The sequence below is a fragment of the Microtus ochrogaster genome, unplaced genomic scaffold (assembly GCF_000317375.1).
Source record: "Microtus ochrogaster isolate Prairie Vole_2 unplaced genomic scaffold, MicOch1.0 UNK49, whole genome shotgun sequence".
Taxonomy (NCBI): Eukaryota; Metazoa; Chordata; class Mammalia; order Rodentia; family Cricetidae; genus Microtus; species Microtus ochrogaster.
The window spans coordinates 2,425,822-2,439,616 of NW_004949147.1; the positions used below are offsets into that span (position 1 = coordinate 2,425,822).

General features: G+C 44.7%; 1 protein-coding gene and 1 long non-coding RNA gene across 2 annotated transcripts in view; one reads left to right on the forward strand and one right to left on the reverse strand.

Moving 5' to 3' along the window:
* Positions 1 to 13,795, forward strand: part of Hexa (hexosaminidase subunit alpha) — a 33,764-nt gene that overhangs the window by 9,265 nt on the left and 10,704 nt on the right. Inside the window, exons 2-3 of the mRNA XM_005369501.2 lie at positions 12,140 to 12,232; positions 13,468 to 13,533. Coding sequence (XP_005369558.1) covers positions 12,140 to 12,232; positions 13,468 to 13,533 — 159 coding nt within the window. The remainder of the gene's footprint in view (positions 1 to 12,139; positions 12,233 to 13,467; positions 13,534 to 13,795) is intronic.
* On the reverse strand, positions 8,198 to 10,470 carry LOC113455491. The gene is made up of 3 exons (XR_003376592.1): positions 10,159 to 10,470; positions 8,696 to 8,793; positions 8,198 to 8,230 (listed from the first exon to the last, which is right to left on the reverse strand). It is a non-coding gene; the product is annotated as an uncharacterized LOC113455491 (long non-coding RNA).

Consider the following 13,795-nt stretch of genomic DNA (forward strand, 5'->3'; position numbering starts at 1 on the left):
TTTTTCGAGACAGGGTTTCTCTGTGGTTTTGGAGCCTGTCCTGGAACTAGCTCTTGTAGACCAGGCTGGTCTCGAACTCACAGAGATCCGCCTGCCCTCCATGTGCGCTAGGCACACATAGTTTAAACATGCCTGCAGGCAGAATGCTCACAACGTAAAGTAAATCTTAACATTCCTGCCTGCCCTAGTCACACCTGTGGACGTCCATGCTGCAAATGGCCTCTGCAGACACAAGTCACGTTCAGATCATTTGCAGGAGGTTACAGAGCATTCCTCCCTCTCAGCAGGGACCGCCTGCAGTCTGCCTTAGCTTGCCAAAGGTTTAGTCATTGTTACCTCCTGCTGAACTGTGAGCTCCTCATGGGCAGGGACCCCAGGACAGGGTTTTCTTTTTACCGGCCCAGCACCTGTACCAGTTCTCGATGCACTGCCAGTGTGGGATGCGTCTTAGATAGGGAAGGCCAGAGTGTGTGAGTGGGAAAGTGGGGGGAGAACAGGGTGGTCACGGAACAAACCTTGTCTCAGTTGAGGAGTACCAGAGCCTATGGGAGCATGGTAGGCATTAGAGAGTGGGAAGGTGTCCTCAAGAGGTTTGACTTTCCTAACTTCCAACCCAGAGGCCAAACCAAATGCCACATTATAACACAACCCCAAACATCTTCTCTGCATTGCTAGGGCTTTGTATCTAGTGCATGACAGATGGGGGTGCTTTGTTTTGGGGAGGAGCAAGCTGGGTTGGAGGGAGAGATGGTGTTGCACTAAGGTAAAGAATTACAGTCTTCAGGTACCGTAAAAGTAGCAATTTTTTCCTTCCAGAGAAGCGAAGGACCTAAAGCTTTGGATTTACAGCCGCAGAGTTCTTCAGAGCGTGTCTTAAAAGGAGCTTTGTACAGAAAGTCTGGGTATCTTCTTAGCAGCCCTTACCCCGGCCTTAGGACTTCAGAAATAGTAGATTTGTGTGTAATAGAATCTTTAGGTTAACTGTTTGCCATTTATGCCTAACAATTGTGTAGCACAGTCATTATGCATCCATAGCATTAAATGTGCATATTTTAATTCTAGCATCATTCATTTTTTCAGCAAACACTTATTGAATGACTGCCGTGTATCAGGCACTGGGAATACAGAGACACAGATTGGTCCCTGCTGTTGAGGAACTCACAGCCTAGGTGAGGAGATAGACAGCTTATATTAAGATAAGTTTTATGAAAAATGTATGTGTACTCCATGATCACGTAGGAAGCTCTCTTAGGAAAGGGTGGGGGAATGGCCAAAACAGTTTTATACATGGAAAACCAGAACTGTTTCTTAGCCAAACAAGTGTGGAAGAAATGCAAACTTTGTTTCAGTTGGAAGAAGCAGTCTGTGATGAGAAAAGAATGGAAAAGACAGGACAATTCCAAGGGTCTGAAAAGAGCTCACATCATTATAAAGAGATTCTCAAATAGAGCAAGAGAGAGAATGAGTTTCCTGTGTCTTCTGGGCTTTACCTAAAAACCTTGGGGCACCGTTATACTAGAGGATATTTCTTTTCCCTTTGGTGCTAAGGGTCAAACCTTGGGCTTTATGAGCTTTATTATGCTGGACAAGTGGTCTATCCCCCAGTTATATCCCCTGTCCCATTAGGAGGCTTTACACAGGGATTGTCATAATCAGATGTTCATACTAAGAGATCCCAGAAGACGGCAAATTGGAATGAGGATTAGGTGGAGTGGGAGGGCCACCTGGGTGGTTTTTACAATCACCTAGGAGAGACACTGCATCTGGCTGAACCTGAGGTTATATCCCAGTGAGGTGAGAAAATGGCACAACACTAAGAGTTTGTGATGATTTTTGTAATTATAAGACTTAATTGAATCTTTTTTTTTTTAACCGTTTAAACCTCAGTGCTTAAGACAATGTTTAATGCATAGTATACAGTCTGTAAACATTGTTTTGAGTGAGTAAATGTGTAGTCTACTCAGGTGGAGAGTGTGCAGGAGGAGGCTTCTTCTTTGGGAGATTATATGATGCTATGCTCAAACTGAGAGAGAGGCTCAGCCAAGAGAAGTAAAGAAAAAAAAAATTCACTTTTGCATTGAAGATTCAGAGGCTCTTGAGACAGCTGAGCCAGAGGTGTTCAGTTTTACAGCTCCACAAAAGGGACTGGCTTGGAAAATTAGATTTGGAAGTCATGAGCTTATTGTGGGAGTAGATGATGTTGTCCAAGGAGATGGTAAATGAGGAGGAAGAAAGCAGGCTGGCATCTGAGAGGAGGATCATGTTGAAGGATGGAGAAGGGAAACCGGAGAGTAGAGACCCCTACGTCAAGGGAAAGTTTGTCTTTGTTGTGAGACAGGGTCTTGCTGTATAGCCCTGACTAGCATGGAACCCACTACATAGATCAAGCTGGCCTTCAATTCACAGAGGTCCGCCTCTCTCTGCCTGTCAAGTGCTGGGATTAAAAAACTTGTGCTACCGGAGGCCAGGTTGAGGGAGCTTTGTCAATGCCAGGGATGTTTGACTAGTCCAAAAGAAGGTAGTTGTCTCCAGAATACAATCTCTCTGTATTTATGATCACCGCTGTATTCCTGGCACTTAGTGAATAAGCCTAGCACATAGTAGGACTCAGTAAATAACTTATTGAATGAATGTGTGAATAAATTAATTAGAAAAGGTCCCATGAACCTAGTTACTGTAAACGTGAACTTATTTACTGTAAATAGAGGTGGAGTTTTTCTTTCCAAACAACCCAGAACCAAATAATCACACAAAAGCTTATATTAATTACAAAATGCCTAGCCTATTGCTCAGGCTTATTACTAACTAACTCTTACAACTTAAATTAACCCATTTTTATTCATCTACATTTTATGACATGGTTCGTGGCTTTACCTGTCTTCTAGCGTGTTTTTCCTCTGGCGACTGGCTCATATCTCCCTGACTCCATCCTTCTCCTGTCTGTATTTTAAGTTTGGCTTTCTCGCCTAACCTTATTCTGCCTTGCTATAGGCCAAATCAGCTTTATTATCAGCCAATGGAAGTAGTACATATTCATAGCATACAAAAGGTTTATCCCACAGCATTTTCCCCTTTCTATCTAACCAAAAGGGATGGTTTTAACTAGACATAGTAAATTACATACAACAAAACAATTTTCAAGTAGAATTACTAATATCTAATCTATTTGTATTTAACAAAATTAGAGAAAATATTTAATTATGTATCCTATCTTGCTGAGTTTAAAATTTTGTATCTAATTTATCTTTTATCATAACTAACAAAAACTATAACTATAATTATCTAGTCTTCAATGCCATCAAAGACTTGAGAAGGAAATAATACTATCTGAGTAAGCAGGAAGTGCAGCCAAGTATCTTCCAAAAAATATGAGAAATGACAGAAACAGATGACTGCCTGAACAGTCACCCAAGGTTTCTCTGTAACATTGGGACATCCATCTTTGGCCTACAGGCCTAGCATATCTGACAGACTTTCCTGTGAAGCAGGGAATTTTGAAGGCTTGTTGTACCTTGTCTTGGCAAAGTTCTGCAGTCATCTTTCTTATGTCTTGCTGGTTCACTCTGGGCAATAACTGTCAGCAGTTGAAGCAAGGGCAATTTCTTTGCCCACATGACTAGCTTTTGCCATAAAGAAAATAAACACCATATCTCTGGAATACATTGGTACTGCCAGGAGCAGATATGTCTTACTGTCAAGAAAAGTCTTAAGTTATTAAACCATTTTAAATGCCATATTTTGTAGGTCTTTGAAATGTTTAAAGAATACCTATCTATCTGAAATATATCTTTGTATAGCTAGAAAACCTAACTAACTATAAGTTTGACTATTATAGATGACTATGTTTTTGTAATTCAGTATTTCTTAATTTATACATATGTTTTTATTGGGCTGTATAAATGAAATACCTTAAACAAGAATAGAAATATATATAACAAATTTAATTAACCTTAAATTTTTATCAACAAACTAAAATTCATATCATTGTAAAATATTTTTTTATAATTTTTTTAATATTTATTTATTTATTATGTATACAATATTCTGTCTGTGTGTGTCTGCAGGCCAGAAGAGGGCACTAAATTTCATTATAGATGGTTGTGAGCCACCATGTAGTTGCTGGGAATTGAACTCAAGACCTTTGGAAGAGCAGGCAGTGCTCTTAACCACTGAGCCATCTCTCCAGCCCCCATTGTAAAATATTTTGAGGTTAACAGTTGTTGGTTTTTTTTTTTTGGATTAAAGTAAATTCAGTCTACCCTTTCTCCCCATAATTTCTATATCATATCCACCTTTCTTCTTTTAGAAAGAGATTGACTATGACCAATAATAATTTGTAACCAGCCCCCCTTAAATGAAACAAACATTCATAAACAATATTTTGGGAATTTTGGCATAGTTCTCTAGACTACTTCCTGCTGATTGGTGGGCACTGGTGGTCTTTGAGGAACCCTGAGAAAATCAGAGTAAGTGTTAAGTCTTGGCTGGAGTAGTCTGTGAGGCTGGATCATCTCTGTCAGCAGCCTTGAAGCTGTTTTGGATGCTGGATTATCTGGGTCATTTTTATTGGTGTCTGATCCCCTTGTTCTGAAAATACATAAACTTTTAAAGGTAACATACATATCTGTATTAATACAGACATAAGCTATGCATTGTTTACAAGTCAGCCAAAGATAGTTTCTGTCTTATGTTTGAGCAGGTAAAATATACATAACATATCCTATAGTTACTTTAGGTTTATTTTTCCATGGCTGTGATCAGGATTTCAGGGGGTCTTTCTCCATCAAACCTGATCATCTTTAACTTTGAATGAATCCACAGCCTTTCATTTCCCATGGAAATAAAGGCAAAATCTCTCCCTCAAATCAACATACCTTTTTGACTTGAATTGCAGAGTCAAGATATTTTCTAAATATATAGGTTGGTTTAATTTAGTTGCTTTCACAATCAAATGTCTCTCAGCAATTATTTGTTCATTAACAGTCAAAAAATCTAAAGACAGCACAATAATATACATAATCCAGATTCTGTGTATTTTCGATCTTTATGTGGCTTGTTATATTTTTATTACTCTATTCCCTTTTAAGGACTTTATTATTTTTAAATAATTTTTTTAAGTCTATGACTGTTTTTAACCTTTTTCTTTTCTCTCCTAAGCCTATGTACATTTTCCAAACATTCCGCAACCTGTTTAGAGGTCTTTTTGTCTGAATCCGTCCTTACTGTGCATCTCTAACCTTTCTTGTCTGTATAAACAAAACCCTAAACCCACCATGCAGCACATGGCGGGGAGACTCCTCTCTACCATGGCCTGTGTGAGACTTCAAGAATCCATAGCTCAAGCCTGTACACAGTGGCCTTTGAGAGACATGAACTATGAAGGTGCTCTTGGCTCCGTTTTTTGTGTTTTTAGAATTGTTTTTTTAAGTTTTGTTAGGTCTCATGTGAAAATTCTGGCCCCATGTTGAAGCACCATATGAAACAGAGGAAGAGTTTTTCTTTCCCAATTGCCCAGTTCCAAATAATCACATAAAAGCTTATACTAATTACAAAATACTCAGCCTATAACTCAGGCTTATTACTAACTAGCTCTTACAACTTAAATTAACCTATTTTTATTAACCAACATTTTGCCACATAGTTTGTGGCTTCCCTGTCTTCTAGCACTTCTTATTCCTCTGGATGCTGGCTCAAATATCCCCTGCCTTTGTCCTTCTCTCTTTATTTTCTGTTTGGCTTTCCTTCCTAGCCTTATTCTGCCTTGCTATAGGCCAAATCAGATTATCAACCAACGAGAATAATACATATTGATAGTGTATAGAAAGATTATCCCACTGATTTTCAGAGGACAGTGCTGAGAGAAGTTAGGTCATAGTGGATACAGGGTAGAGGAGTGAGGAAGAGGCTACGAGGAAGGCTGGGGATCGAACTCAGTTCCTCACGCTTGTGCATCAAGGACGTCAGCGCTGAGTCCTGTACACAGTCCTGCTTTCTCTGTCTCTCCTCCAGGTGCAGGAGGCACAGGGTTGAGGCACAGCTGGCAGATGTTAAACTGACCAGGATTAAAGATTTTGCTTGTTGGGTGTGATAGCCAAGCTATTGAGGGTATTGTTGGTTATACCTACATAGCTGGCCAGGAAGGAAGGAAGTAGGGGTGGGAGAGGACATACTGACAGGAAACAGAGGAGCTGTGTGGTAGAGTCCAGAGAGACTTGGTCTGTGGGCCTTCTGTGATGAGAAGGCCCTGCTCTCAGAACTCCATGTCTGTGGTGAAGAGGCAGTGTTATGTATCAAGGTATTGGGGAAGTGGAAGCTTGGCACAGTGAGAGGAAGATGAAGGATGAAAATGATGTTTATAATTTAATCCTTAGATGCCTTTGGACTGCTTTAATGTTCCTATTACGTCTTTAGTTAGAAAAGCATACGAACTTCTGTAGCCCAATGAAGAGAACACTTCATTTAAACTGATGAAATGAGGGTGCTGAGCGAGGTAGGAGGTAGAGGGCGGGCAGTAGGGCCCTGGAGAGTTTTCTCCTTTTGGAGTCATGAGGTCCTGGTAACAGGAATGTGGCCCCACCCTGCCATTGTTTACAGGGAAGTGGAAGCCCTTGACCTGTTCAGCTTGGTGGTAGCAGAACCAGCTTTCCCAGCCCTCAATTTAAGCACCAGACCACTGGGCACCTGAGACTTCACAGCTTCCTGTTCTCCCAGTTGACCGCATGGCACACATGTCCAGGTGTTTGCTGGCTGAGCAGGCTCTTTGCCATACCTGGCCTCCCACACCTCAGTTCTTAGGGCTGGAGTGTTGATGAGTGTAGAGGCGGCTGGATTGGCTCCTGCCTGTTTCCTGCTCTCTTCAGAGCCTGGCACAGCGGCAACATGGAGGCGGAAAACAGTGCCAATACAGTGTTTACATCCTTTCAGATGACCCAGTGTCCCTCCTGTTCTGCCACCTCCCCCAGACCTTCCCTCTGGGAGCTTGTTTAATCCAGGCCTCTGAAGGGACTTCTTTATCATCCCAAAGCTAGGCAGTCTTGGGAGTGCTAGGGTTCATCTCCACAAGATTGGAGGCAGGCAGCAGAGCAGTTTGTAACTGAAGGAGCCCTTATCTGAGAGACATTGTTCTGGGGGCGAAAGTACTTTCCTGCTTTTCGGGTCTTCAAAGGCATCAGTGACACAGTTCCCTTGCCCAGATTATAGAGAGCAAATGTGTGTGTTTAGAAAGAGGAAAATGAAATTTAACAAAAAGTGGGAACTTTCCTGCCTTCCAGATGGTGGCTCAGACAAGCCTGGTGTTTGCAGCTCATCTCCATTGTGCCATCAGGGCAGTAACTGTGGTAATTAAAGGTGGGCAGACTGAGGGCTAAGAGGATTGTCAGGACACAGTCAGAGGAGCCGTCTGAAGTCACATTCAGCCCTGTGGTGTAAGAGGGTAAGAATGGCTGAAGGGGCAGAGATGAGATGTGTTTCACAGAGCACTGTGCTCTTCAGCTTTCTTTGCCTGACTCTAGCTGGGGATTTGTGGGTGTGTGTTGGGAGAGCTAAGCTCCTTTGCTTATAAGGTTTAGGAAGACACTACAGATTCTGAAGGATGGAGCTGCAATGATAAATCTGAGTCAAATTCCTTTCCCTAGGGGTTTTAGCAGGAATTAGTGGGATGGGTGTTATTCTTAAAAACAATCCCCAGGCGGGCTGGCGGAGCCCGCCAGGAGAAAAGCGGCTACAGCTTCCCACCAGTGGGAGGGCACGGGCAGCACTGGCTGCGGGTAACAGACACATAGACACAAAAGATAGGCATAAAGGTAAAATATTATTACAGAAAGAGAGGCGGGAGAGAGGGAGGGAGGGAGGGAGGAGAGGAGAGGAGAGAGGCAAAGCCCCATGTGTACACTGGGAGAGAAAACAGGAAGAGAGAGCGATGGTGGGCGAGGTCAGAGGTTAAAAAGGAGTGGGCGTGGCTAGGGCAGGGAACAGAAAGAATAACATTCCCACATCTTGCTTTTAATAAAAAAGCAAGGGCTGGAGAGATGGCTCAGAGGTTAATAAAAAAGCAAATTAGACGCTCCAGTTTGAAGGAATTGGGGCGGCGAATTCTCAAGACTGCCTCCAGCTGATTGTGGGCGTCGTCTTTGGGGGGAGCGCGAGAGAAGGCTGGGTGCTGGGAACATCCTGGCATAGCTGGTCTCTTTGCTTTTGACTGGTGTCTGTGGCATGGAAATGTCTGGTGTTCCTAAGGTATTGGCAGAACAAAAAACAAAGTTAAGGAAAAAAAATTTTAGGACCAGGGAATTGAGGGGGATGTATCTGACCTGTCTAAGGTGGATTTCTTAATTCGGCTCCCTGAAACTCACGAGAACTCCTTGGGTTTTTGAAAACAGAAGTTTTAGACATGTAATGACTGTGGCATAAGAGATCAATTTGATTTGAAATTTGTTTGGTGAGGTCACCTTGCAAAACCTCAACCTAGCGAAACCTCTCAGCTGTCAAACTGTCAGAGATCTTTGAGAAGGATAAGATTTTACTTGAGTCACTGATTAAAAAATGACAGAGAACTTACTTGGTTGGCACCCAGAGCTACTCTTTTTTGGGTCCTCCGTGGTCACTGAAGGTTGCACTTGACCTTTGCTGTTTAGCGCAGGGTCTGTCAGGCTGCAGAAGACTCTGGGCTAAGGAATCTGTAGGAAGACAGTCCTACCTTGACCTGAGCAGCTAGGCTGTCGATTCCAGCGATTCTGTCCACATCTAGAGGTCTTTACTTTAGACAAAAGGCAGGTTTGCCCAATGGTCAGCGCTCTGCAGTTGAAGCAAAATGCAGAAGGACGTTGTTCTGCCCGTGTCTGTCTTCTGTCTTCTTTGGAGGGATCAGAGGGCTGCTGCTAGGAGCCAACCTGTCTCTTTTTTGTTGTTGTGAAAAGTTTTTAATAATTAAATACTTAAATATCACATTCCCCAGATCTCTGAGCAGTTGAGGGCTATTTATCAGGTATAACCATAGTATAGAATTTGTTTGGAGAGTTGGGTCTGAGCTTGACCACCCTGGCTCTCAACAGGTAAGATTTACATTTGAAAAAGGCAGAGAGAGGGGAAGAACTGCTCGTAATATAAGGTTAGTGGCAGAACTGACAATGGTAGAGAACAGCTTAAGAGACTTAAAGGTACATACCAGTTTAAAATATAAGACTCATGTTTTGTAGTCTGAAGTGAGATGTAATAAACAATTATTATTATACATAGAGAGAGTGAACAAGAATTGGGCAACGTGGACGCCTCTGACAGGCCCTATCAGAGGCATTTGACCATTGCTCAAAACATATTTAACAGAGTTAGCATGAGGAGTTTAGTGAAAACCGAGTGAAGAGACAGGGTAAAACCAGGAGAGTGTGGTCACATGATCTGGCCCTCAGCCAAGATGGTGACCACCACATGTAGTCTGCTCTGTTGGAGAGCCGCCATGACATAACAGAAGCCGCAGTGGGGAAGTGCAAAAGGCTGGAACCAAAAAACGGCTGTGTATAGTTTTAATGGGGCCACTTATTTGGACAGAGATGGATAAGTGTAAGGCATTAAAGCATGAGGCTGGAGTGATAGGTCTGGATGGCTTGGCTCCCATGGTCAAGGCCACGCAAACACCCACAAAAACCGTGGCACCTCAAGCCTACAATGAGAACGGCTCCCCGTTAAGGCGAGATGCAGATGGCATGAACACCCAGGCCCTGTGAACAGGCGTCCGAGCTCACAGGGGGGGTGCTATAACCTGGCTGAATCAACTCGAGCCTCCGACGGGAGAGGGATTCCCAGGCACGAGGGATTCAGCCACGTCCAGGCCGCACCGTAGCGGTGTGTCGCATTGTAGCAGCAGTTACGACAAAAAGAAGGAAGAAAAGAAATGAAAAGAGAAAAAGAGGGAGAGAACTGGAGACCCCGGGCCTCCAGGCGCAGGTGAGCTGAGGGGCTGGCTAAGGCCACGCCATCCTAGGCACGGGCTTAGCACAGGAGACAAGCCGAATTGAATGCCAGCCAAGGGAACAACTGAGGCCCTGAAAGCCCGCTGTTGGAGGTCCCCCCATCCCTAAAAACTGTGAAGGGTTGCTGGGAGCTCAACGGTCAATCCCTTGGGTTAAAAGAGATGGTTAAGCTGGCCAAGATGGGGACACTCACGATTAGTTGATCTGTTGTTTGGAGGAGCTGCATCCAGGCAGATGGAACACGTGGGTCATTGTAGAGAAGGTCCTCAGATCCTGATTCTGCCCCGGGAGGGAGCTCAGAGTCCCGGACAGCGCCTAAAGCCGGAACTCCGGCCCTGAGTCATGTGGCACCATTTGTTATTCTTAAAAACAATCCCCGGGCGGGCTGGTGGAGCCCGCCATGAGAAAAGCAGCGAGAAAAGGGGGGGGCATGCCCCACGCTGGTGGTGGCAGCGGGTAACAGACACATAGACACAAAAGATAGGCATAAAGATAACATATTTATTACAAAAAGAGAAAGAGAGAGGGAGAGGAGGAGAGAGGCAAAGCCCCGTGTGTACACCGGGAGAGAAAACAGGAAGAGAGAGCGATGGCGGGTGAGGTCAGAGGTTAAAAAGGAGTGGGCGTGGCTAGGGCAGGGACCGAAAGAATAACAATGGGGATACGGGATACTTAGTATGAGGTGAGAGATCCGTTTGGCTCTGGTTGGGGTGTGATGGGGGGACTGCTTTACTGACTGGCTGCTTGGCATCCTGTAAGCTGAGATGTAGTCATAACGGTAGGGCCTAGCATCCCTTGTCTGGCTTTCTTCACATGGTTTGTGTTTGGCACTTGGGTCCCTTCTGCTTGGAGATGGATAACATTTGGTGTTGTAGTCTGGTTCTGAAGACTCTCTCTGCCTTCTGCCAAGCCAGCCTATCCCTGACTTTGAGTTTGTAGGGAGTCTCAGTGTTGTAGGGTCAGTGGCATATATATAGCTCCAGGAAAGAGCAGAGAGAGTTTATTCGATCCCATTGAAGGCAATAAGATCAGAACATTTGAATGCCTAGCACTCAAGACTGAGGCAGGAGGGTTGCTGCAAGTTCGAGATCAATCACTACCCTGTCTCAGAAAATAAAACAACAACAACAAAAACCAGGTCATCCTGAAATTCACAGAGAAGGTTGGAAAAAGAAGAGAAATGCGTAAATGTGTAGTATTTTGGCCTTGGCATTTTTATCTGCGTGGCCTGGGGCCAGTAGAGCATCATTCCAGAGTACGTAACTAACGCAGGATGGCTTTTGCCTTTTTGAGCAAAAGGGACAAGAGTGGAAGGAAGCAGGATGGGCTGGTGGCCACTAGCCTTCACGGAGGGCATAGTTTCCTCTTGTGAGACCCGCTCTCCTGGGGCCCTCCGGTCTCCAGTCCCGTCTGTCCCTCACCTCGTGGGCTTTAACAAATGGGACGCCTTTACCCGGAGCTTTGAAGAGCAGTACCGCATACAGTGTGCTAGTCTACAGTGAGGTAAGGATATACAGCAGAGAGTAGACCTCCCTTTCATGAAAAACAAATCCGGGTATGGACTTTCGGTATGGGAGCTTTATAGCTATAATTCATAACTATAACCCGCACCCTCAGGAGACAGAGGCAAAAGGATTGCCACAAGTTTGGGACCAGCCTTGTCTACGTGTAGCAAGTTCAGAGCCAGCTAGGGCTACATAGCAAGATTCTGTTTCAAAACAGACAAATAAACTGATCATGGAAAAATGATTGGAGAGGAGCAAAACTGTTATTGAGTCCTGTGACGCTGATGTGCATCGCAGCCTTCCAGCAGTCTCGGAGTCTGCCACTCAGCGGGCGCTGCACACCCAGGTGTTCTCCAGCTGTGTCTCATGAGAAGCCGTTGTTGGGATCTTGGAATCGTGCTTGGGGCGATACCAGTAGCTAGAAACGGAGAGCCCTGGTTAAGGATAGCTGCCAGCTTCTTTAGACAGGGTCAGAGCAGGCTGCTTGGGGAAGTGGGAACACGAGCAGACTGAACCCTAAACATGACCAGACAGGGCCAGTGCCAAGGGCAAACGCTCTGTCCTCCTTTCCCTTTCAGAGGGGAGAGCGCTAGGGACCTGTGTGGAGAGCTGAGTTACCCTGCTGCCCCTGGGGCAGGCCAGCCCACTGAGCATTATCTGTCTTTACAGGAAAACAGCAGACTTTGGGGAAGAACGTTCTGGTTGTCTCCGTCGTCACAGCTGAATGTAACGAGTTTCCTAACTTGGAGTCGGTAGAAAACTGTAAGTACCACCATGCTCCTTGTCCTCAAAACAAGCTCTTGTCTGAGACTGTCTTTCCGGCTTTCCTGGCTAAGCTGCTGCTGATTAGGGACTGGGGCTCAGAAAGTGTCAAGAGCCACAGAAAATGTCACACAGACTCTTCACTGAGTCCCAGGGGTGTGTTCTTTGCCTTCTGGACTGAGCAGGGAACTGATCAAGAAATGTGGACATATATCCAGGCATGGTGGCACATACCTTTAATCCTAGTGCTTGGGAGACAGAGGCAGGCCAGGTCTATAAAGAGTACCAGGACAGCCAGGGCTACATAAAGAAACCCTGTCTTGAAAGAGAAAAAAGGTGGGTAGGAGAAAATATGAACACTTTGCTTTTTTTTTTTTTTCCTCAGGACATCTTATACTGGGGGAGGAAATTTGGGGTCATTTATACTACAGTGAAGCTACATCCTTAGTCCTGAGATTCATGTCCCTGAACAATAGATTTGGGACTTAGAAGTCTCCAGTGTGAACATCTCAGTCCTGGAATCTGCCTCAGATTCTTGAACGAACTGGCTGAGGTCTGGAAGAAAGGCAATGCAAGATGGCTGCAGAGGGCTTGTCAGTGTGGCACGCTGGCCTGGACTCTACAGGCTTCCAGCTCCCTTTACTTAAGTCAACGTCATACTTTTCAGCTAAAAGCGGATAGGAAGGATCTCAAGGTTCTGGTGGGGAAACTAACCTGCAAGCTGGGTGGAGCTTTGCAGGGGACCCTGCCTAGCTTAAACCACGTGTATCATCTGCCAGGCCTGCAGAACCAGTGTGGTATCCACTCTGCTGGGTGGTGGTGTTGATGACTGATTTAGTCATTTGTATGTGTGAAATATGTATGTTTGTTCATATGGTTGTGTGCAGTGTGTTTTGTGGGTGTATGTATACTTGTGTATGTGCAAATGAAAGCTGTACCTTAGTATCTTCTTCAGTTACTCTCTACCTGATGTTTCTTTAAAGTGTCTCTCATGAGTTTGGGGCTCGTCATTTCACTAAAATGACTGGCTAGTGTGAGCTCCTGGGATCTGCTTGTCCCATCCCCAGCACATCGGTTACATGTGCTACAGAGTCTGGCTTTTATAGGAGTACTGAAAACCCAAATTCAGATTACTTGTGATTGCAGGCGTTTTACCCATCCTCGTTCCTGTTTGCTTGCTTGCTTGTTCAGAGATTAAAATAGAATACCTGATCTAGTCGCACTTGTCATTTCAGACACCCTAACCATAAATGATGATGAGTGTTTACTCGCCTCTGAGACTGTCTGGGGCGCACTCCGAGGTAAGCAGGTGGGGTAGGAGGTGACAGTGAATACCCCACGTAGGAAATAAAGAGGGCGGTTGGAGTAGTTCCTCAGTTTGCAGCTGTGCTTAACTCTAATACTTGGCAGAGCATAGCAGCACATATGGCAACGGGAGATAGGACCCTGCCACAGACACTGTCCTGCTCACTCAGTACGCGATTGCAAAGACTTCAAGAAGTAAAGCTAACCCAGGCATGCTGGTAGTGCATGCTGATAGTCCCAGCTATATATATATATATT